We start from the raw sequence: 25,714 nt of genomic DNA on the forward strand, positions 1-25,714 counted from the left end.
GGGGGGAAGGAAAGTAAGACCTGATCACTTTGCTCTCTTGACAGAAAGACCCTGTCCAGACCCTGTTTTGCAGGCTTGGTCACGAAACACAACTTGTTAGGCAAACACCGCTGCTTGACATAACACAATATTAGAGTGTTTTGACGGCGCTTCAGGAAATAGCCTGTACCCATGAAAAAAGGGATGCCTAAATAGTGTGTGAAAGTATTCATGTTTGCAGTTTAAAGGGTGGCTCTGGCTAAATCACAGGTGTGCTGCAGTTCTTGTACGCATGACAGGCTAATATGAAAGAGAAAAAAGCGATAAATGTGACTGTTGGATGTGTGATTCACACCGCCGTAAAACTGTTTACAGCAAACAAGAAATGGAAAAAAAAAAAAATCAAGAATGTGATTAATTAATGTTTTCCAGGTCAGTGATATGACAGGTGATGTAACAAAGTCGCAAGCTTTTGATGACGTTTCGATATCAATCAGGATTTTTTAAAATTTTATTTCAGTGTCATAACAAAACAGTAATTTAATTACTGACGCTTCATGCCAGTAATGTTTCTACTCGTTCCCCACACCAACAGATCTACTTGTTTGTCGTAAAGTACTAAAGATAAAATAGGTTTGAAGGTTTAATTCTAAAATTGTGTTAACGTTTGGCATTATAATCTTGATGGGCTGCACTTCCGTATCTCTCCACGAACCATTATAATCCTGGAAAATGTTAATATTTGATACTTAAATATAATGCACTAATTGAAAAGGGTTTTAAGTGTTTTTTTTAAATCTTTTGTAGAGTATAATAATGCTCTTAATCATGTGAAGAGCTCTTCAAAATGTGTTATGAAGTTGTTTTAAAAGTTTAACAAAAGCAACAACTTGTGTATCTGTGAATAATTTAAAATGATACATCACTCATAAACGAATGTTGCATTTCATTTAACTGTGAGGTTCACCCTTTTGATGGTTTTGCTTGTCCGAGGCACTGCCAACATTTAGCAAGTAGAGAGACTCAGCATAGACAGTTACTGTTTTATTTGCTTTAAACAAAAAATGGAAAACATCACCACAGATTTTTCTTAGGTTTAGGTTGAAACAATTATTTTTTGTTTATATGTGAAAGACTGGTCTGATTTGCTAATCATCTTTTATTATAACTTTTTTTTTATTTTAGTGTTTTTGTTTAGACTAGCTGAAAAAAACCCCACGTCTACCTGTCATTCATGTGTCATTTATTGGTTACGTCCCAAAGTTTGAATGTTGATGCTTTATTCTGCTGTAAACAATTTATATTTCACACATACATGAAGATCACAATTTCATTTTAGAAATGTGCATTTTTTTCCTTTTTTTATTATGCCACGGTTCCGTTTTATTGCTTTTTTTAAATCAGTAAATAAGAGAGTCAAGGGACACATCTTTCTGAGATGTTTTGTCCTCTATTTCTCTCGTAAAACCTAAAATAATAGCTGAAGTCATTTACTTTTGACAAGTTGGAGCTCATGCACTCTTGTAGCACGCTGTTAGCGTGAGTGCAGTCTAATTTTTAAGGTTGTTTATCATAGACCAAATGGACTTCTGCCATCTAATTATATTTGTATGCTGTGACACCACTTCCCTTTCTTATTTTTCCACAGAGAAGTGTACCAACTAAGTTCAATAATATCGCAAGAAATTACTAAAAAGATGAAGATATAAAGTGACTCAATTAAAAATATTTTCCGTTGAAGATTTATTTTGTCACTTGACTGTAAAATACAGATGAGTGTTAAAGTTAGAGGGATTTTTGGCGTCGTATCTGAAAAAGACCAACAGTTTTTGGTCTTAAGATTAATGATTAATTACATATTTAAGACATGCTTTAATAAATAATTTATCAAAAGTTACAGTAAACCTTAAAGCTTTTGTGTTTATTGGTAATTGTACATTTTAGTTAGGTGCTGCATGTATATTGTTTAACAGGGTAACATTACAATGGAGAACATGCTGCTGTTGCGATATTCATGTTTTTATTTTAAGATGAGGACATCATTTGCAAATACTTTTCTCAATCTACTCTTTGTATTTCTTAAATAAATAATATTAACGGTTTATGTAATTTCCCCACCGCCTTACTCGTGCGTAAGCATTTTGCCCTCCAAAATCTTTGTCAAGGTCTAGTGAGTGTCTGTTCAGCTGGCCATGTTTGTTATCTTATTGCAGAGTTGTAATGTATCTCACTTTAAATATAACGTCATGCAAAACTGCAACTACTATGTTAGGCTAATGATTGCAATTTGATCAATTGTGCAGCTCTAACTTTTGGTGTAAGTTTTAATAGTCTGATTTTAAAAGGCTTTGGATTAAAGTAACAAAATTGTTACTTTTTAAAGTCCACCAAATTTAACTTTGGTAGATTCTAGCAAGATTAAACCAAGCAATGTGCTTGTTCCTTAAAGAGCTGGCAGGGGATCTAGAGTCAGTCAGGTTCCCTTTTTCATTCATTTCATGTCTTCTCTTGCAGTTTTATGAGACGCTGGCCAGAGGGATGAACTCAGACCAGGAAAGGCCATTCGTGTGCAATGCTCCTGGCTGCTCTCAGGTTAGTGTATATCTATAAACGCATATCTGGGGAGAGTCACACAGGATGTCTATGTGCACATGTCTACTTAACAGCACACAGAGCAAAGAGCAAATCTAATTACAAAGTAAACAGCCAGAGTATGATATTTAGCGCTACACCAGTTATCTAGCATCTATTTTCTAGTTTAAGAGGTTCCTCCAACTTATTTTTGCTTTGGTCTAAACTAAAGGCAATTGTCTAAAGTACCCTGTTTTCCTTTCCATTAACTGTTCTTGCTTTTTTTTCTTCCATATACCTCCTGGTCTTAAAATCAAACAGCGTTTTCCCACGGAGGACCATCTGATGATTCATCGCCACAAACATGAGATGACCCTTAAGTTCCCCTCCATAAAAAACGACAACATGTTATCAGGTGAGTTACGTCGGCATCAGTGCAGACCGATTTGCTTCTGCAGCCCAGCAAGTTTCTGATGCAGAGGTGTGCCACAAGTGACTCAACCACAGACATACTCATCTGTCATCGCAAACCTTTATGGCTAGTCCTATACGAGCTGTTTAAGGTAACGTAAATCATACGGTTTGTTAGCCTACGGCTCAGGAACTTGCTCTTCCTACCATTTGTGGTCACCATATTGCGCTTCTTTTCCTGTATAGCACTTTGAGTAATTTACATCTTCAATTTTTTTTTATTTTTTAGGTGAGTTTTAATTTTTAAGTATAAGCGATTAAATTCACCTTACCTTGAGGTGTTGTAGACTATGCCTCTCCAGCTATTGCCTAGCTAAACCAGATTCTATCCTCTTTATTATTTACACCGTTTGGACTACAGGATCAGCTTTTGCAGGCCGAGTGTCTCATAGTCTTCTGTCTGTGTTACAAATTCTCTGAATTACATGTCAAACTCAGGAGAAAATGGTCAGCACTTTACCATTACCCATAAGCTGGAGCTTAGTCACACATGGTAATGTGTCTAAACAGTCTCCTTAGCTTTAAAATAAAGTGAACAGCGTTTGCTTTTCACTGGGCAGCATCCTGGATAAAAATTAATAGCTTCCTTTTTTTTGTTGTTGTTCTTTTTTTTTAGTTAGAGCTTAAATTAATATCTCACTCTTACTCTGAATAAAACTGTATTTTGGGTTCACTAGTCATATTGAGAGTTTGTGTCAATCCCCAGTCTAGCCAGAATGAGTAAACAGACCATGAAGCATGCTTTTAGCCTTTGAAAGAACCGTGATCCTAAAATCACCTTCAACTGTCTGAAACCTGATATGTGGGCACCCCCTCCACCCCCCGTCCCGAGAACGTCAAGCTGAACGCTGCAGCTTTCAGCTTTCAGCTGAGACCCCCCTGTCAGCGGGAGGAATCTGTTCTTTGTCGGTAAAAATGGTGCTGTCAAGGGAGCATCTCCCTCTCTAATGCTTTTTTAAAAACCAAATGGGTGATGGTAACTTAGAGTGCCTTCAACCCATAGAAACCTTTTCTTGTTATGAGACAATGTCTTTTATTTGTCAATCCTCTAATTAAATCTATTGCAACAAATTTCTCAAGTTGCTTTATTAGTAAATGTAATCTACTTGTGCTTAGTTTAATCTCAGTATAAAAATGAAGACTTCTAAGGTGAACAGATTCATGAAGACCAAGAAACACAGCAGTCAGGTCCGGGATAAAGTTGTGGAAAAGTTTAAAAGAGGATTTTGTTATAAATAAATCATCTGGAAATAGAAAAACCGAGGTGCAAACCTACTAAGACATGAACCTACACCTTGATTAGGAAGCCTGAATAAGTCCTATTTGCAGTTTTCCAAAAGCCATGAAGGGACCCAGCAATAATGTGAAAGAAGGTCTTGCTTTCAGATGCGACCAAAGTAAAAAGCATGCGTGGAGGAAAAATAACACTGGACATAACAATGAACACATCATGCTGAGGTGATGCTTTTCTTCACAAAGGAGAGGGAAGCTGGTCAGAGTTGACATGAAGATGCTCTGAGCTTAACTCAGACCAATCCTGGAAGAAGACCGATTAGTCTTGAAACTGATGCCAAAGTTCACCTTCAAACTTGATAACAACCTTAATGGAAGGGTGTAGAACAAGTTATATTCATTTGTTGGAATTGTCTTGCCAAGCCTCATTGAGAATGTGGAAAAACCACGTATTCTTTGCCTTCCATCTCTCAATTACTCACTCCTTTGTGTTTTTTAGTCACATAAAATACCAATAAAATAATTGAGGTTTGTGGTTGTAACATGACGAAATGTGGAGAACGTCTGGGGGGGGTGAGAGGGGGTGAATACTTTTAAAAGCACCATATATTCTGTAAACCTGAGGGGGAGGGGGGACCATTAGCTTAATTTCAATATAATTCCAAGTATACTGGAATATGTTTCTGTCATCATTTCATTTATGTTGGAAAGGATGTTACTTCTCTTGCAGACACGATATTCTGCGGTGTGTCGGTTTTTGTTTTATTGCTAAATGTTTCCTTCAAGACAAAGCTTGAGAACAATTTCTTGCCAGCGCGCATGCACTCGTGTAGCCTGGTGGATTAAATAGTATTATCAACTGTTAGGACGCCGAGTGTTTTAAGATCGACAAAATGTTCTTTGACTTCCAGACCAGACGCCCACGCCGACCCGATTCCTGAAGAACTGCGAAGAGGTCGGACTGTTCAGTGACCTGGACTGCTCCATTGAGCAGGACTTCTGCAAAGCGCAAGAAGAAGAAGACAGTAAGCAGGTACTGCAAAGCAGAGGGGAAAGCCTCAGGCTGAAAACCCAGAAAAACCCAAAGCCACAACCCTCCACCAGGGTTGGGTTTTAAACCGCTATCGGTGCAACCATCTGTCACAAATAGATGCCTACACCATGTGAGCTGATAAAGCCTCTCAAATAGATTTAAGAAAACACCCTAAAACCTCACCTAACCACACTGCTCCCTTTTAAGAAGCCGATGACCACAAATGTTTGTGCACTATATTATCCCTTCCTCTATTCTCACCCTTTTTTTTTGTTTAAGGTATGTATTAGTCAGTCGTGACAGACGAGGTCTAACAGATAAAGATTTGTCATCCACCTCAGATGAAGAGAGACCTCAGATCAGATTCTTCACCTGTAATTTCGAGCAGCTCCTCAGTCGTACTCTCAGGGGAGGGAGTCACATTTCTTCCAAGAAATAAAGTCAGACCACTGAGGCAGCATCTTGGCTGTAACAGCAAAACCAGACAAACTGGCCCGACTGTCCTGCATGAAAGCGGAGGTCCAAAATGTTACATCCGCCAGAGGACATCGTCGTTTATGCGCTATAGCTCTGCCCTGCGGCACCTTCACCCGGGACATGGATACTAGTCAAATCAGCAGAAGACAGACTGCTTATTTAACGTCTGGGAACATGTGCGGAGCATGCTGCAGCTAAGCTGTTTTCTGGGAGTTTGGCTCAGGAGCCTGTCTGTGTTCAGGTCAGCCATGTCTAGCCTGCCCAGCCTGTGTGATTTATGACGGGAGGCTCTGCTAAGTCAGCAGGAGGCGAGTCGGAGCAAGACGATGTAGGAGTAAAATGCACAATAGGCAGAGATAAGCAGCGAAAGCTCTCAAACACCTGAAACGCTGAAGTTAACCAGCAAAATGAAAAAAAAAAAAAAAAAAAAACCCATCACATGAGTATGTATTGTGCAACAGTGCATTTTGATTAGGCAAGTGATTTTATTGTGTGTTTGTTTAACAAGTTTACTCTTCTACTAATGTTTTAATATTTAAACTACAGTTATCTTAGGTTTGTTTATGCGTTTCACTAAAACTAAGGAACAACTTGTGGTTTTTATGTTTTTTTTGTTTAATTTAATGATTAAATTAAAGTGGATCTACAGTGCCACTCACAGGTTTAAATAGCCTTATCAACAACATCATTGTGGATCTTTAACTTTGTTTTAACGGTTCTTTTTCTGGGCTGTTATAGAACTACGATTGTCGTGATTTAAAGCAAAGTCCTTCAATTTTAAAAACAAGAAATGACTGAAAATTCATTTTAGGTGCTTCGCTCTGATCAAAACAAATTGAAGGTTTTACATACATACTCATGTTTAGTTAAATGTCCCCGAGCAAGCTGTAGGAAAACCGCATCGTTTTTGTGGTCATGAACGAGCTTCTGACATGATTCTGTCAGGATATCGCTCATCTTGTCAGAAAATGTAGATTTCATGTAAGTCTGTTGGATTCCAGGAGCTGATCTAATTTTTAGGCATAAAGTTTCAATCGGGTTGAAGTCAGGACCAGCTCAAAGGTTTAATGTTACAGATCTGTGATACTTTGACAACCAGGCGTTAGCAGAAGGATAACGACTGAAAACACACTTTAAAAATGATTTCGGAAGGATGAACAGCTTCTAAATAAAATGTCCCTGACCTCAAACTTGGTGAAAACGGATAACGCTTAAATAGCAGGTCCATGCCAGGACACAATTTATTTGCTTTTGCCAGGGAGTTCATACAAGGCTAGGCCTTGCTAATGGCTCCAAAACGTTTCTCTGCAACTTTCTAAAAATGGTTCAAATTTAAAAGCCAAAAATTAAAGTGACATTTGTGCCAACGATGTAAGTACTTAACATTCCAAAACTTTACGAACCCATTGAAGGGACCACCACATGAAAAAAAAAAAAAAGACACACCATATAAGATGTAAAATGTTGTTAAACCAGAATTATTTTGCAATGGCTGTTATTATACATGACTGAGCCTTCAGAGTTTCCAAGCAACCTGGTCTTCATTACACTGTCAGCATGTCCCAAATGGAACGTGGAAAACCTTGTAGAGCATAGTTTACATCCGTTACAGCTTAAAGATGGGTGTGTGAGGAAGAAAAGTTAAATGGTTGCAAATCTGCACACTTGTGCTTCAAACTCATTCTTAACCTCATGTGCAACCTTTGCTTTTCTCTCTCTTTCTCTCTCTCACTTCCTCTTTGCAGAACATCGCACTGCATGGTCAAGCAGGTCAAGGTCAGCACCAGCAGTCCCACGCACGGATGGCCAACCATGATACCAGCATAGTGATCCAGCAGGCCCTTCCCTCTCCCCAGTCCAGCTCAGTTATCACTCAGGCTCCTTCCACCAACAGACAGATAGGGTGAGTGAAACACAAAACCAAAAAAAAAGAAAAAAAAAAAAAGAAAGAAATTAGCACAAACAACAGACTCTGTTAGTCTGTTTCTCTTTCTTTGTTGTTGTTGTTGTTGTGCCATTTACGTGAAGCGCATGTTTTGCTACGACAGACAAGGGCGTAGTAAGAAAGTTTTGCCATAAAACAAATGATCTAACAAGTGGCAGATTGTATCCTCTCACCTCAAGTGTGGCCCTGTTTGGTGACAGCTTTAGGCTGAGCCTCGTCCTTTGTGTTCGTGCCAGCTGTCATCCCTCTGTCGTCTGTGAGGTAATGTTAGTGTTTAGTTACATTTCAGGCGCTGTATGTGGGGCCAGAAAATCATGTTTTACTGTTCATTCGAGGTTGTCTCAGAGCAGAGCATGCCAAAGGTCTCAGAGGATTAGATGAGGTTATTTCTCAAGCCTCAGTCGTGAGTGTCTTTATAATGGTTTAGCATTTTCATGTTTGAAAATATAGGTGTTGTTTTTTTTAAATCTGTGTGAGAATTTCGGTCACCATCACACAACTGCAAATGGGAAACGTAGCTCTAAAGTAAATAATCATGAATTGAGCATTTATTGTGTAGCTGGTTGTTTAGACTACAGACTAATCTTTGTACAGGCATAATCTGACCCTGTAAAAAATTTTTACCACATTTTTTTAATAATACATCACAAAGGTATTCCTACCCTTAGATGTTTTCCCCATCTTGTCCAACCAGTGAGGTTAGATGTGGATCGACTGGGGAGACAAATTTTCAGGTCTCGCCACAGAATCTGAGTCTGGCCTGTGACTGAGCCTTTCTAACAGATGAATATCTCAGGCGTATGGTTTTGCAGCCTCTAGCAGATTTCCATCCGGTTTCGCCCTTTATTTAGCTGCACTCCCAAACTGTGGATCTATGCAGTTCTCTCCAGCGCTAACATGTGTCTCTTGGCTGCTAATCACTTAAAGCTCTCCTTGTCTGGCCTGTAAACTTAGTGAAATGCCATGTTGTACCATGCATCGCTTTTCTTTTTCATTCTCTAGATTTTGGGTCAAGCAGCATTTTGCAAGGAGTTCACACCTTCGGGGTTTTGCTTTATCGCCTAATCCGGCTTCAAACTTCATACTTTTGCCCTTTGACAACCACTAACTTGTCTTACTTCAGTCCTTATGCGTTAGCTCCAGCTGCACTGACACTTTTGCCAGGGCTTTGTCATTGTAACCCAGGCCTGTGGCTACCTAGTTAAACATTGAGATGGCTCAGTGTTAAGCTGGTCCCTGTGTTCAAGTTGTCCTGTGTAGATTTACAGCTCGAGGAGCTGCTGAATATTGGATGGGAGGCCCATCTCTAAGCCTGACTGACACCTCGTCAGGCTCTTTGTTGAGCACAGAGATGGAATTTCATCCCCTCAGAGGAGCAGCAAATCACTGCCAGTAACAGAGACCTCGCTAGGCGCTGCTTCACCTGAGTTCACCTGTCAGTACGAACGCCCTGCCTCTCTGATGCACAATTTCTCTGCCTGTCATCATGTCATCACGGCTTGCATATGCCGCGTATCTTAAGCAATTTGGTGAGAAATTTGTACTTGTTAAATAACGTCACACAGGAGCAAGAGAGGGCAACCAAAAAAAGTCACTTCTTCTGTGACGTGGTCTATGAGAAAACCTTGCTGCTCATCCACGTGATGAATCTGTGGAAGTGCAGTTTGTTTACAGCGATTAATGAATCCTGACACATGGATAGGAAGAGTTGATCTACACAGGAGAAAAGCGAGCTGGAAAGTTTTACATCAGCAGGATGTAAATCAGTGCTTCCACAGGAAGACATTTGGACTTACCAAAGTCTTTGTGCACAGGATCTCTTTACAAGGACACCCAACATGAAAAACGGTGCTTTGCAAAATCTGAAACAGTTATCCCAGCAGTGATTCCCTGTGACGAGCTTAAATATCCAAGTTATCCAGTAACAATGCAAAACGAATGATTTTTGCTCTGATTTTCTTTTTCTGATTTTGAAAAATTCGAAAAGAACTTTATTCCTTATCAACCAAAAGTACTTTTTTAAACTGTGAAATACATAGCGGTCGCCCTCGTCAACAATGGCGAGGTGCATCTATGCCTCTGTCATGAAGCTTTAAATACTGCTACACTTTAAGCAGCTGTTCGTTACTAAAGGAGACTAACGATATGAATTTAATCTCACTTCACTCCGCTTCCTCATTTTGCTGCGTACAGAGTAAGCGTCCAATGAATTATTATAACAAGTCATTTTCATTGCTTCACAATGTTTACTAAAGAGCTTTGAGGCTTGGAATCAATTAGGATTGGTTTTCCTCAAGACCATTTAATTCAGGACCGAGTCGAGCCTGCAGCTGTGAAACCCGAGGACTGCTCTCGTTCTCTTTTTCTCTCCTTTCCTCTGCTCCGAGTCCTCGAGCTGGGTCTTTGGGGACCGTCGCTGACACAAAACAGCGTTAAAATCAGGCATAAGAAACAGCCAACAGATCCTAGCGCCGCAGCCCGTGTCAGTTCCTACGGAAGGCTCTGAATGCCCTCTGCCTTTCTGATCACACACAGCTGGTGCTGAGTAATGTCCCGGTTAACCATGTTGGACAGTCCTGGACAACCACGTGAGATGCAGAGTTTTGTGGAAACCTCAACCTTTTGACTTGTAATAAGTGGAGATCTGAGCAGAGATGGGTGTGGGCACAAACTATTAAATGTGACATCCTTCTTTTTTTTTTCTTTTTTTTCCTCGGCTCTTCAGAATAATTTAGTCCAGTTGTTTGTTTCCATTACTCATTACAGTAAAGATGAACACAGACACTTTAATTTAAAAAAATTGCCATCCACGTGCGGGAAATTATCACTTATTTATGCAATATTTGAAGACATCTTTAAATGTTTTCTGCAATGTGTTTCCTTCTAATGCTTTTCTATGACATAAAACTAAACATGTCAGTTATGTAGATTAAGACTTTGGATGACCATAGCCATACGTTCTTTTAATATTTGATTTAGATTTTATTTCACAGACCAGCACAAAGAAGGACATTATTACAAAGAGGAAATGATGCATGGTTTCTGAGTTTTCTTTAAATGAAATTTCAGAAATTCATGTGAGAAACAAATACTGCATGTAGCAGAAGGTTCTCTGGTCAGCAAACACTGACCAGAGGAACATGATGGCGGCAGCATCATGCCACCATCATCATGGGGAAGGGGCTGGTCTTGGTTAATACATGGCAAAAATAAAAAAACAAAGCAGTAAAATCTGTTAGGAAATCCAAAAGACTTGAACTTGCTTGAATTGTAGTGTTTTCATGGTATGTGAAAATGAACGCAATTGAGAATCTGTGATGCAGGAGTTGGAATTTAATGTCCACAGATACTCTGGATTAACTTGAGGCATTTTATAAAGACTGGACCTACACTTCAGTGTCTAGATGACCAAAGCTGGTAGAGACATAACCCAGAAAATCTGCAACTGTAATTGTTGTAAAAAGTTGTTTTACAAAGTGTTGCCTCTGAGGCCCTCTATACTTTTTAGATTTTCTTCCATTTCACAATTAGCCCCTATTTTGTGTTGGTCTTATAAAATGCTGATTAAAAACATTAAGCTAGTTAGCTAAATTAGATATAATACTAATAAAGATGCATGGATAGTTTTGCAAGGCTCTGTTGGTTAGTAGGTGCCAAACTCTGTACAGCATGAGCCAGTGATTCATCATTTACCACCAGTGTGTGAAATTACAAGCTGCAACCCTCCAACCACTGAATTAGTATGTCCTTCAGCTTTGGTTTGTGACCATCTAACCAGCATAGGTTTTGTTGAAGACTTTGTTTAGTGCTTCTAATCAAATAGCATAGTCATATTATACTTGCAGAAATGTGCAAATCTAAAACCAGTACGAACTCGCCATCCACAGTGCTCATTTAGAGTTTGCCTCCTCCCCGCAGACAACCTTTGAGCTTTCTTTTAGATGTCACATTTATAGCTTAGGTTGCATTATTGGTGATGTTCCACCCTGGGTGCACTGCATGCACCATGTCGAGCTTTGTAGGAAGTCATATCGTGGTTTTGTTTCCCATGCTGCTTTAAATGCACACAATTTTTCACACCTTAATCGCCCAGCTACTTGTGGTCCTGCTTTTTGCCTTTCAGGGAAGTAGCACAAATACATGCTCATCTTCATGCGAAGACCCGGGTGACAAATAGGTTCGCTGCAAGCCTCTTTGCAGAGAGATTTGGTGGTACGGCTACTGATTATTTAGGACCATGGTTTGCTGTCGGTTAGTGACGTCGGTCAAGTGTCTGATTTATACAAGAAAGGCTTGGAAGGCGCTTTTTTTTTTAGTGATTAAGCTTGTGCTGTTTCTGTGGTTATTTGAATGTAAGATTCTTTTGTTGATTTTTTTTGTACAAAATATTTGTGCATTGGAGTCCCCTTTTTCTACATGCATACTAATAAACTGTATCGGCTCACCTATGCAAATACAATGGCAGGTAAAAAGAAATGCTTCCCATAGAGAAAACATTGACTTTATGGTGTTCACCATTCAAACCAAACCATCCCATTCTTGTTTGTGATTAGATATGTTTCTCAAAATTGTGTGAAGGATGAAGGCCCATCCTCTGTAAAAGTGTAGGGTCTTTACATCTAAAATGTGGGCTCCGTTTGCACATTGGATGTAATGCGCAGAGTTAGTCAAGCACTAGACAGACAGATGTATCTAGGGTAATAAATTGCAAAAATTAAAAGACAGCGAGAAAGCAGGATGTACATCTGACCTGAATTAAGATGAGCTCATTGTGTACTTCAGCGGGTTTAATAGTGCGTTTGTAGAGGAACGCCCAGACTCTGTTCCCCTCTCATTCCAGCGGGCCTGTGTCATCTCTGCCCCGGGGCCACCACACATGCAGGCTCCTGCAAACGCAGCTCACACATAGGGATGTGCCTTGCTTCTCCTGGGGTAAGTGCAGGGATCGCAGCGAGGGGAAGTGTGGAAAACGGGGGATCAGAGGTGGACAGGGAGGAGGAAAAATGGGATCAGAGGTGGACGGAGAAGAGGAAGAGGGGTATTAGGAGGTGGATGGAGGAGGGGGAATGAAAGATCAGGTGGGTGGAGGAAACAGAGAGAAGAAGAGCGGCACTTTTATACCAGGAGGATGGTCACTTGTTGGGGGGTGGAGGGACGGACAGAACACACGTCTGTACGAGGAAAGGAAAAGACACATCATGTCTGGATGAAAGAAGGGATATAATAGTATTCGAAGAATTAAGGTGTGGAAAATAACATTTCAAGATTATAAAAAGAATGTGAGGGTGGAAATAACAGGCAACAAGAGAAGACATGAATCAGAATGAAAAGGAGAAAAGTTCAGCGAGGGACTGACATGCGCAGTGTTAATCGGATTTATTTGCATGTTTGTGTTCGATGAAAAGCAGCGGCGATGGAATGTGAGAAAGTGAAAGGAGCTGCGTTTGCCAGCTGTTGGGAAACCAGTGACGACAGGTGTCAGGTTAGCTTGTTCAGAGATGACTTAGGCTGGTGGGTGCTTTTTTTGATTCACTGCTGGTAGAACCGTACTGACATAATTTTGTTCATAGTGAAAAAAAAAAAAGAAAAAGAAAAGAAAAAAACGGTCTTATCCTTCCTCCTCTTTCCCTAAATGTAAACAACTCCACTTTGGATATACTGTGACTTGCTCTTGAATTCAAACAGGATCCCATAACCATATGCTACAATATATTTTATTAGGATTTTAAGATATAAATTAGATCAAGTAGAGGATTATAACAAAAAGTATTTTCATAAAAATCTGAAAGGTGTCATATAGGTGCATCCAACAGCGTGTTGTTATAATTACAGCTGAAAGTCTATAGGGGAATGTGTATTGTTCTTTTCAAAACAGCTAAAGCCTATTCACACTGGATTGACTGCGGTTGTGAATACCAACGTTCACATCCTGCCACAGATTATCAATTGGATTTAGGTCTGAACTTTGAATGGGCCATTCTAACACTTCATTATACTTCGATCTAAACGAGTGCCTGAGAACTAAAATTCTTTAATTTTGTAAAAGAGAATGTTAGAAACCTATTTTCTTTTCCTTCCACTTCACAATTGAAATGTCAAACAAAATACGCTGCTTTTGTTTGCAACACAACAAAATCTGAAAGAGTTCAAGGCGTGGGAATACTTTTGCAAGAGGCCGTACAATGAAGCTTATTGGTAAAAAAAAAAAAAAAAAAGCGTTTTTGACAGCCGTTCATCAACTGTGCTTGGGAAAGGGTTGGCTCAGCCTGTGGCCCCCCCTAAAGTGAGGACGCCCCATCCCAGATCCTTCCCCAGTGAAGCTCCCTCGCCGCATCCATCTCATCTCTAGCACGCTAATAAAAGTCAGCCTGTGTTGTAACCCATTACAGCTGATTTATTTGATCAGATTCGTATTATTTCCTCAGTCCAAACCCCATGGCAATCTCCTCCCACCAGTGATTAAAGGCAGTAAATCAGGGGCAGGTCCTGCGCAGTGTTTACTCTAAGAGCCAGGCAGCTGCAAGCTGTTTGAGGCCCTTGTTTCTTTTTCTGTTTATCACTGTTCCCATGGCGACTGCACCACCATCTCCCAAATGTCTGGAACTTGGCCCTGGGCTGTTTTGGTTACGTACAAAACTTTTTAGCTGCTGCGTCTATCCCGAGCTCACAGTGACTTCACCCAGCGAGGAGCCAGTGCAGCGATGCTGGAAGGGTCCAGCAGAGAAAGAGAGGGAAAGTGAGGCGCAGAGGAGAGGAGTGGAGAGGAGAGGAGGGAGGGACAAAATCAAGGGGTATGGAGGCACTGGGTGGGGGGAGGGAGAAAAGCCAAGAGCATTACATCATTGCTGGAGCGAAGTCAAAAAGGGAAGGACGTGAGTCAGTGGACTGAGTGAACCTCTCTCCGTCTTTCGGCCGCTTTGGATGACAGCCAGGCCCGCTTGTGTTTTAAGTCCCTACACTTGAGTTGGAGTTGGGGACTGGGGTGGTGTGCGCACACTGCAGGTTTGATTAGAACAGAGAGACTTGAGCTCAAGTATGACCACCCTGAGGGGCCCAGAAAAGAGTTATACCAAACTAATAAAACGTAAAAAAAAAAAAAAAAGTTTTCTCTTCCACTTGGAAAAAAAAACATACCAGAAAAGTGACAGTCAAAGGAGAGAGCAGAACAAAAAAAAGAGCAGTAGAGGGGTTCAGGCAGGGAAGAAGATCCAGTAATGATGTCATGGTGGAGTGAAGGTGGGCGGCGTTGGTGGTATGGTGGTGGTTCTTGGGCGGGGATTGAGAAGGAGAGCGAGGCACTCAGTAATGTGAGAGTGCGGGGTCAGGACTGTGGAGTGTCTACCTGCTCCCCCCCCCAGGGCCCTACGGCACAGGCTATTATCAACCCCTCAGCCGAGACTGTTATTATTCACTCATATGCATACGCACATGTTCCCGCAACATAAAGTATGGCATGACTGCAACTAAAAGGTATTTTTGTTGTTGTTTTTTTTGGTTATCTTAAGGGTGTTACGAGCACAAGAACCTACTAACCCACATAAGAAACAAAACAGCGCCTGGAATATGTAGTTCATTAAAAATTACTTTTATGATTGCACGATTAGTCAAGTCCACAAATACCATTACACACAATCTCCTGATCAGTAAGGAAGTGGTTTGTAAATAAAAGCCATGCATTGTTTTATGTGTTAGACTCTCTGAGACGTCTAATTATTTAAACTGAAAAAAGCACAGTGCTGTCAGATGCTAGTGTTGTTTTTCCCTCTGTTCAATTAGCAGACTGTTTTTATGTGAGGTGGTGACAAACACAGACTTGGTGTTAGCCATGCTAACGCCGAGGTGTCTCCTTAGTAAATGACTCAAAGGGGGACTTTCTTTTTCAGAAAGCAAGAGGCTACATGTACCTGCGCTGTGCTCCATTTTAACTTGTGCTATTGTGATTTTTTTCCTCTGGAGTCACAAGAAATTGAAGTCAGGATCAATAATCTATGAAGCATATATTCTTTCATGCATAACTAGAGTGCCCTGCAAGTATTCATTCCCCTTTGTCTTATGTTACATTGCAGCCTAACAGAACAGTGTACTGTTGAAAGTTTACGCGATGGACCGACACAAAGTAGAGCATAACTGTGATGTGGAAGGGAGATGATAGACTGTTTTATGGAATGTTTAAAGAAGAAAAAAATAAATAAAAATGTGATGCGTGTTTGTATACATCCTTCCTGCTATTGCAAGTCTGTTGATGTGGCACCCTTCCAGCTGCACATGTGGAAACTTACATTTTTGCTTCTTCTTTGCAAAATAGCTCAAGGTCAGTCAGATTGGATGGAGAGCACCTGTGGCTTCGCATATGATTCTCAATTTTAGTTAGGCTTGGGCTTTGACTGGGCCATTCTGACACATGAGTATGCTTTGATCTAGTGGTTCTTAACCCTGTAGGGCTGATGGTCCTTCATGTTTTTGATGTCTCTCTGCTCCAGCACACTTGATTCAAATTCTTGCATTTTTCTCCTCTGCATGCCATCAAGTGCTGCAGAAGCCTAAAACATGCAGGGCCGTGTGGGAGGGCAGTGAGGACCAGGGTTAAGAAGCTCTGATCTCCTCCATTCCGCTGTAGCTCTGATTATATGTTTGTAGCTGCTGACCTGCTTCATGGGAGAGGAAAAGTGTTGAAACTGGACTTTCTTTGAGCCTCCTTTCATCCACCAATGACTTTCTTCTTTCCCCCTATTTATAAAGGCCAGCGTACTCCTGAGCTATCATAGGCCTCTCTCCTATGGTAGCCTTTCAGTTTGATAGAGTGCTGTTTTAGTAGGTCTGTGGTAATTCAAACTACAACAAATTTTCTTTAAGTATAGCCAAGAAAATTGCATTTATTTATGTATTTATTTATTTATTTATTTATTTATTTATTTATTTTTAAGTTCTTTTTATTCCACTTTTCAGCTTTGCAGTTGTGTGTTGGTCAATTAAAAATTGACCAACACACACCTGTTGGTTGTGCGGAAAAGTTCAAGGGGTATGAATACTTGTACTTACCTTTAAAAAGGTTATAATTTGACAAGTTAGCAGGACAATAAATCTAAAGAGAATTTTATATATATAGCTGGACAACAATGAGTACTGTAAATAAAAAAAAAGTGCTTCTAGATTTAGAGGATTGTTCAGTCATAAAATTCAAATTGAAGCACAAAAAAAAATCACCACTTAAAGCTATTGCTTTATGTCTACAAAGTATTAAAAATATCATTAGGCGGGATTTTACAAACATACAAACAATTTTTTTTTTTTCACCATTCAAGTGCTGCTTTATCCTCTCACATTTCCACAGTGTTCATGTTGAAATAGTGTAAATGTGGAACCATGCTATGCAGCTCATTGTACTTTCATGACTTTTCCCATGTGGGAATGGTTGGATTCGCTGTGCTGCTCAGGTGTCATAAGTGCTGCTAAATGGGTGTGATTGTGATAAATTGGGATGTTAGACAGGACTGACATGTAGTCAGATGGTAATAGTCCTGTATGTGAATGTGTGTGTGTGTAGCAATCAAAAATGTCTGAGGCATAAATGCTCATTTTTAGGTCTGGAAAAATACAGGTATTTATTCAGGTGTGGGACTGTTTGCTCCACTGCACCCCTCTATTTTGACACCAGTCCTTCACTGCTCACTATTACGGTAAAAAAAAAAAGAAAAAAAAAAAAAAAGGCGATGCTGTCGATTGATTTCTTTAATTCATTCAACACTCCTTGCCTAAATGCTTCTATTTTTTTTTAAATGCTGAAGAAAACTGAGCTTTATTGACTCTTTGAGCAGCAGCATCCATCCTGATGTTACCGATAACTGGAGAATTATTGATTTCGCTGCTGCGGGTTATTAAAAAATCATGCAGAGTGCCGTTTTTAGGCTGAATGTAACTTTACGCATGCACGCGTCCTGCAGCTGGAAATTGATGTTCTGACAAGTGGGGATTTAGTGGCAGTTGTATAAATGATTTGACAGCGTGCAGATGTAGGTAGTATGGCTGAGCCATGCAATTGAGACGTGACTGCTGTCATTAGCTGAAGCTTAGCGCGGGCCTCTCTGCATATTACTTATTGATGTGGCCTCCAGTATTCATTGGCCAGTTGTTGCACTTTTTCGTGGCCACCGAAGAGGATTTTCTCCACAGCTCCTCCACTGCACATCACATGTGGTAGCCGAGGAAAAAAAATATATTACTCACTAAGCATGACGTTCATCTATCCCATGAATATGTATTTTTTTTTGGCTGTGTAAAGTGGATTCAAAAGATGTCAGCAGGAGCAAGCTGAGAGCAGAGGTTCTTTAAAAGACATGAAGGGCTCAATTCAACTTCATGTGAAACTGCATATAATTTACGAGGATATATTTATATTTTTTGTTCCATTTTTGACGTTTGTAAATCTGCTGTCCATTGCAAGTAGCATGATTTGCCAGTATATGTAATATTTGCTAAAAACTGTAGCAGGTCAACTTTTAGGGAAGTGGGATTAGATGCACGTGAGCCCATATTAAAGATTAAACCTTGCATCATATTGATTATATAATGATTACATATCAGGAACCACTAATTCAGATATAGTCCACCACATTTTCTCTTATTTTTTTCTTCATCATGTATGTCTTTTTTTGTTTTTTCGTGAGGTGTTCGGTACTTTTATTTCCCGTGGCTCACTATATGAGCATTTTGTTTATTTTACTCTTCAATGGAGCGCATCAAATGTATGTAAAAATAATTAGAACCAATAAGTGTGTTTAATTTAGACAGTATTGAGAGAGTAATTGTTATAATTGTTTTTTTGGTTGCAATTTTTTTTTTTTGTAACCAAAACTGCACCCTGAAAGTTTATGATCGTGTTTCTAATTATATTTATTCATCAAAACATTGTATTTAGAAATAATTGATTTGGATTTTATCATTTGGATCCTAGAATGTCAAATTTTAAGATGACATTTTTTTTCTCAATTTTACTCTTAGTGCACTGAAAGAAAATTTATCTCTTTGGTTTTATCTACCAGCAAGAAGTTACTTGGAATTTATTTGATCAAAATCTGTCATATTTCATTAGAATTTACTGCCCAACCATTGATCAGATCCGAAATAAATTAAATTAGGGTGAGATATAAATTTTTAAACATGCAATTAGCAAATAAATTCAATTGTAAATGAGATTTAAACTTTTTAAGGATTATATATCTCCACATAAAGAGATAAAACTTCTCAAAAATACTTCTCTGCAAAGCAAAATACATAATCCTTTGGTTGCAGGTACAAAATGGAAACAGGAAAGGACCTAGAGAACTGATGCAGAGCTGGTTTGAAGGATGTTAGACTGCTAGATTACAGTCAGTATAAGAGCACAACTTGATGTTGTGATGTGATGTTTGTGTGTATTTTCAGGCCAGTCCCCGGCTCGCTGTCCTCACTACTGCACCTACGAAACAGACAGAGACAGCCTCTGCCAGCCTCCATGCCTGGAACCCTGCCAGACCCGACCATGCCCGGCTCCTCCGCCGTGTTGATGCCCGTGAGTGTAACGACAGATTACAGTGCATGTTCACTTACTGAGGCCACCTCTCTGTGTACTGCATGTGGGTTTGCTGTTGGGGATGTTTTCTATCACTATTAAAATTACTGCCCTGCAGAGTAAATCAGCTCCTGCAGGAGTGAAGGATTCGTCCTGCGGGTTTAGGCTTTAAACTCTTGTCTTTAAGAGATTTAGAACCACAGTGTGTAACAGAAATAATAACAATGTGCAGAAAGCTCCTCACATCAGGATATAACATATGTTCTCATTGTAACTCAAGACAAGCTGTGTTTATGGTACGGAAAATGTCCCGCCCATGTTTATTAAATTAGGAGCTAAGTGATTTGGGGGAAGATTGACGGTTCAGGAAAGGGGTGCAGGTTTGGGTGATATTTTTACACAAAACACACTTACTGCAATTAAGGTTGTGTGTCAGGTTCTAGACCTAAGTCTCTGCGGACACAGGGTGGAGGAAGGGGCTGCGGCAAAATGATGGTGGGGAATGGGGAGTCATTTCTCTTTGAGACCACCACACCAGCCAGAGAGCTGAGGGGCCAGAGCGCTGTTCACACACACACACACATATATATGTAGACTCTGAACAAAGGTTTCTTCTTTCCTGCTTACATTTCATGGCAAACGCTAGTCATATTATCGCCCTTGCACAGGTGACCTCTCACCCATGTCAGCTTACCCAGCTGATTTCCTCACATTCAGGTCTCAGGTATCAGTCAGAGGCAGACCACGTCATCACACGCTGATACACACCTTAAGTACTGATCATTCTGATTTAATCCCCGATTGTTGCATTAACGCACATTGTGCGTTAATGCAACCGAGTGACCGAGCTTTGATGTTTCACTCTGACAGAAAGTCACGGCGCTATCAGAAGCACACACATGCACATATACATACATGAATATATATTTGCACCGCACACACTCCTTTTGCACTGGCTTCCTGTGTTAAGTCCCTCCGTTCTGGCTTCCTGTTTTGGGTCAGCTCCAGTTATCATCACACAGAGCTGTGCACAGGGGCCAGCCTGTCATGCGAAATCAGGCTCTCACGCTCTCTCATCTCATCCATCGTAGCCTAGTTGGTAAGAGTCTCACACTTTTGTTCCGATGGTGATTTTGTGACATAATCAAGATAACTCACCAACATTTAAAAAAAAGAAGAAAAGAAAACAATTTCAGCAAATGGATGCCACTTTCTTGAGATTGCTACTTGAATAAAATTGTTACAACCATGCAATTTCCTCCACTTTGAAATTTTGCATTACTTTATGTGGGTGCATCACATGAAATCTCAATAAAAAAAAGTACATAACCATAGAGTGAAAAGAATGTGAAAGGTTTTGTAAGTGTGTGAGTAGTTTTGCTTGAAAATACCAGTAAGTGTCTGTCTGTATCTTTATTTTATTTTATTTGAATATCTTTAGATGGAAAGGCAAATGTCCATGGGTTCCAACATGATGGGCATGCCGAGCCCCGCCCACAGCAACTCGTGCTCCACTCACATTCCCTCAATGCACTCCGAAGCCAAACTGGTGAGTATATGTGCAAGTATCCACGAGGATACAAACTGATTTCTGCACACACACACACACACACACACACACACACACACACACACACACACACACACACACACAGACACACAAGTGTTGCAACTTTCTTTTCCACTGGGCTGTGCCAGCAACGCTGTGCTCTCAGGCTTGTGTGGATTTCATCATTCGGTGTGTAATCAAAGCTGAGTCTCAACCTGCCAGTGCAGCGCTGGCGACTCCGGCTGGAATAATGGGCCCTTTATGTGGTTGTGGGTTGCTTGCCCACCGACTGCCTGATGTATATCTTAATGTACAGAACATGTTCTGTAGGTCCTGCAACTTGTTAGCACTAGTTTAACGCTGTGGGGAAAAAAAAATCAAATGACCTCATCCCTCACAAAGCAGGCAGTTACGGCAGTGGGAATGGGATGTGTACGAAGAAGAAGAAGAAGATGAAAGGCTGAAAGACGATTGTGCTTGTAGTTTAAGGAGGCATGGAGGATAAATGACAAGGCGAAAGAGTTGGTGGGAAGTCAATGTGACGTTTTGTTCTTTCATCTGCATAGTCTACCACCTTTACACTTTTAGCTGACTGGATGATTAATGTGCATTCCCTTGGCAAGGTTTTGTACCACAAGAGGGTAAAATCAAAGTTTTTTTAAAAATAAAAATATGATGTGATAGTAGTGCAGATTTGTGAAGCTGAAGGAAATTATATGTTGTTAGCAAAATAGTGCAATGTGTCATTCCCAGTGAGAGAACACTTTGTACAATCACATTTCACCACTAGTCTTTTGCAGGATGTCTCTATTGTTGTTGTTTTTTGTAAAACCTCAACCTCAAATTCGGCGGACAGCATCTTTGATCCTCAAATCTCAGGTCAAGTTATATCATCTGACATATGTCCGGCTTTAAAGGTTGTTGTTCTGCTGTAAAGTGAAACACTGTGCCAGTCTCAAATCTTTTCTCCAGTTTTTGAAATATCCCAACAGCATGATGCTGCCACCACTATGCTTAACTGTGGGGATGGTGTGTTCAGGGCAATGTGCTGTAATAGTTTTCATCACACATAGTGGTTTACATGTTGATCTGAAATAATAATAATAATAATAATAAAATCAACTCCTAATACAATACATTGAAGTTCCTGTTTATAATACGACAGCCAGTGAAAAAATAAGTCTGACTACTTTTGCATTGCACTTTTAAAAATTTTTGAAAAGTTGCCCTCGAGGTGAACAAAACTGTTTATTTCTGTAGCAATGTAGCCAACTGCAAACCTTTGTTTTCTGAATAAATAAATGCATAGTCAAAACCTTTAAAAACAAAAAAAAAAAAAAAAAAATCCCAAGCTATGATGAAAAGCTTTGGCCGGTTTGTAATGTTTGGAGACTCTTGCAGATAGCAGGTCTTTTAGGGGAGAAACATCTTGTAGAGAGAGGAAAGAGGAGGTAGCATGGGGTCATCAGAAGAGTTATTGCTCTGATAGAGGAGAGCGGGAGCAGTCCCAGGGCATTTAATTCTCCCTCTTCCTCCTGCTCTCTCAAGATTGATCGCCTTTGTAGTCTTTTGAATCTCCTCAACCGTTCCTATGGTAACACACTAAGGTAACACAATATTAGTGTATTAGGCTTATCTCTCCTCTGGCCGTCATCCAGACACATCTTACCCCTTTTTTTCCCCTCCTACTATCTGTGTAATTGAATTGTAAATGCTCGGTGAGCTCTCCCATAAACATGTGCTCTCTAAATGGCTGCAGGCCCCCTTAACCGCGCAACTTTCTGGTTTGTTGGCCGTTTGGCAACCAAATTTGGACCCATTGAGATTCTACTCCCTGATGTCTGAACACGACTGATGGAATTCCCTGATTGTGGGCAGAAAGTGAAAGACTAATTGTGTTATCTGGGTGCAATCTCCAGCACAGGTTTCATAAGCATACACCGGGTCTCTAATGTCTGTGATATCCTCGCCGGGCCCTGTCAATAAATACGGCCGTGCTATCGGGTAACTAGGCCGTGATCAGGCCCATGTGTCCCCTGTGACGTTCTCAATCCGGCTCTAATCACATTACCCCGACCATGTTGACTTTCCACCAATTGGAAATCTCCGTACTGTAACCCCACACCTCAGAGGCGCAGACCTGGATGGACTCTTCCTGCCAGCGCTAACACTGGGAGAGCGGAGAAAGGGATTGAGTGGGATTCTGACAGGCAATGTGAGCAATACACACACACACACACACACACACACACACACACACACACACACACACACACACACACACGCAGGACGGGCAAGGGAGACGGAAGGTGAGACGGTATTGACGTTCGGTGACACTCAACAGTGAAAAGCTAAAAGATTTATGTTTCTACAACAAACCTCGCTCCATTTTCCTTTGTCCTTCTTTCGACGTGAAAGCATCGCAACACGTCTGTGTGACCGTTTGATATTCTGCAGTAACTGGAGGCACTGGTTGCAGGGTTATCCCTCCCTTCAGAGAAAGCATGCCCAGAGCATGGGCTAATGAAGGCTAATTGATTTTGTGGTGGGCCAGAGCAGTAGGGAGGACTGTCTCTGGTGTAAATAGTTAATGAGCCAAAGGACTGCTGTGGCCCCTGGGGGACTTGTATCTTGCTCTGAGCTCTCTGTTTGCGCTCTTTGGGCTGAAGACTGTATCACTGTGATTCTTTGTTGTCCAGATTTCAGCCTGTAAGTGCGGTCGTTTAAGTGGTAGAGCACAGCCTGTTGGTGGAATAATCGACACGCCTGCCTTTCCTTAATGCTTCGAGTTGCTTTCTAAGGGCTGGAATGTTTTATTAATCTTGTTTCAAGTGTGTTTTTCCTTCTTGTTTAGGACTGGGTGCTCATGGTGCCGGGTGTGGTTGAATTCTGCTCTGTTGTGGTCCAGGGAATTGAACAGTGCGTGTTGTGTGCTGGAGGTTGTGGGATAGTTGACCCTCGCAGCGTGGAGGAAACACAGTGGAGACGAGGCCAAGTTCCACAGCTTGCTGGCCAAAGCATTACATCACTGCGCAGAGCCAGTTCTCCACGGGGCCTTGCAAACCGCTCGTGCACGCTCGCGCATACATGTCATGCCTCAGCTCTGTGTTGTCGTCGTTTGCTTAGTGACAGACGCTTAAATGGCAACAGACTAACACACAAACAGAGGGAGGAAATCGGGAAATTAAGAAAAGCATGCAGGGAGTGATGAACATGATGAACATGGACAAGTGATGAAAAACTGATTAACTTGTTTTCTTTCTCTCTTCACGCGTAAATGGTTTGATATCTTCAGGGTTGCTCTTCAAGCTTGAAAAGTCTGAAAAGGTTAGATTGTTTTTCAGTTTTTTAGATATTCACATATATAGGGAGAGAAATATGATTCAGCATGGAATTTTTTAAAAATTATTTTGTGAAATTCATATGCTGTTTTCAGATATTGTTTCTGGATAAATTAACATGTCAAAGCTTGATTATTGCCCATAGATCTGTTTCATTTTGTTTCGAAAACAGAAGAAAAAGATAGAGCCTTTTAAAATATTTGTTGACAAGTGAAGTTTGTGTGTGAATCTGTGTTTACACCATCAGTATTGTTTAATAGCCAAGAATATCTTCATCATGGCACCAGACTCAGCTCATGTCAGCAGGACCTTTTTCCAAACAGAGGAGTTTTCCCATTGTTCCTCTGTCTCCTTTGAAAAAGTGCCGTGCTTGCACACATCCTGGCTCGCTTTCTAATTTCAGGCAAGGCAGCCTTGAGACAGCCCTGGTGCTGGTGTATGAAAATGTGTTATTTATTATCTCCCAATTATCTATTGTTTACATTGTTACTAAGGACAATAAATTTGTCACTAAGCATTGGTCTAGGTGCTGAGATTTTTATGTGGTAAACAATACTATATGTTCTTTCAGTGCAGCCTGCTCCACTGTGGAGCTGGCACCAGAATAGTGGATGACATAATTCCTGGCATGCTCTAAATATGCTCCTTTTTACTTGAAGGAGGAAAAAAAAAGGGGGGGAGCTGTTCTTAAAGAAACATTTCATAGCATACAAGAAAACCAATAATCACATTATTGTTATTGATCTAGTCACTTGTGAACAACTCACCGTTCTAATATTTCTTTATATTTGAATAGGAACATTTGGCATTCAGATTGAACATCATCTTAATCTCTAAAGAGTGCGCAAGTAAAGACAGTTTGCTTAAAGCACTGAGAAAGTTAAACTGTGAGCTGTGACACGGCCGTGGCTGTGTCAGGTTTCATTTCAGCTTAGAACGAAATCTCTTGCCAGCAGCTAAGCCATTAGCATACACGGTAACCCAATTACGCCTCCCATTCATTTTCTCCCACACCTTTCGCGGCGCGTCTTCTTGGTGCGAGAAGCAGAAACCTGTACAATTGCGGGCCAACTTTTGCGAGCCATGTCTGCGTGAATGGTGGCATTGTCGGGGTGTGATGTCACTGAGCGGAGACGGTGAGCTAAGAGCACAGCTGAATCTGCATGCTCCCTCAGTGAACATGGACACTGTATGTGTCTGTACGCATGCACATTGTGTGTGCAAAAGGATGCTTGTCAGTGGACTGGCAGCGTCTCTTGGTACTCATTGTCCCGCTAGTCAAAACACAAACGCAAGCATAAGACAAACCCTCATGGTTGCGTATCGGTTTTTGATACAGATCTGCTTTGCGCATATTTGTGTTGGATGTTTCCTGTTGTTGAATAAGCTGCAAGATACTAACTTAGATTTTTTACAGATGTCTTTTTTTTTTTTTTTTTTTTTTTTTTTGCCATGTAGTCAAGTAGGCTTAGCGCCATAAGTCTGCTGGATGAAAATGTCTACGAGTTTATTCAGCTCAGGAAATAAACAATAAAGGAGCTCCACTGATAATGCTTCCGCAATGTTC

The 25,714-nt window shown here is 40.6% G+C and overlaps 1 protein-coding gene across 2 annotated transcripts in view; it reads left to right on the forward strand.

The window, feature by feature from the left end:
• The window catches only part of creb5b (cAMP responsive element binding protein 5b), a 49,015-nt gene that overhangs the window by 6,273 nt on the left and 17,028 nt on the right, over nt 1-25,714 (forward strand). For both annotated transcript variants that reach the window (XM_015036848.1, XM_015036849.1), the window contains exons 2-7: nt 2,494-2,571; nt 2,872-2,965; nt 5,166-5,287; nt 7,510-7,667; nt 19,131-19,257; nt 20,699-20,806. In XM_015036848.1, coding sequence (XP_014892334.1) covers nt 2,494-2,571; nt 2,872-2,965; nt 5,166-5,287; nt 7,510-7,667; nt 19,131-19,257; nt 20,699-20,806 — 687 coding nt within the window. The remainder of the gene's footprint in view (nt 1-2,493; nt 2,572-2,871; nt 2,966-5,165; nt 5,288-7,509; nt 7,668-19,130; nt 19,258-20,698; nt 20,807-25,714) is intronic.

The sequence above is a fragment of the Poecilia latipinna genome, unplaced genomic scaffold (genome assembly GCF_001443285.1).
Source record: "Poecilia latipinna isolate Pla-1442-1.1 unplaced genomic scaffold, P_latipinna-1.0 Scaffold382, whole genome shotgun sequence".
In the NCBI taxonomy this organism is placed as follows: Eukaryota; Metazoa; Chordata; class Actinopteri; order Cyprinodontiformes; family Poeciliidae; genus Poecilia; species Poecilia latipinna.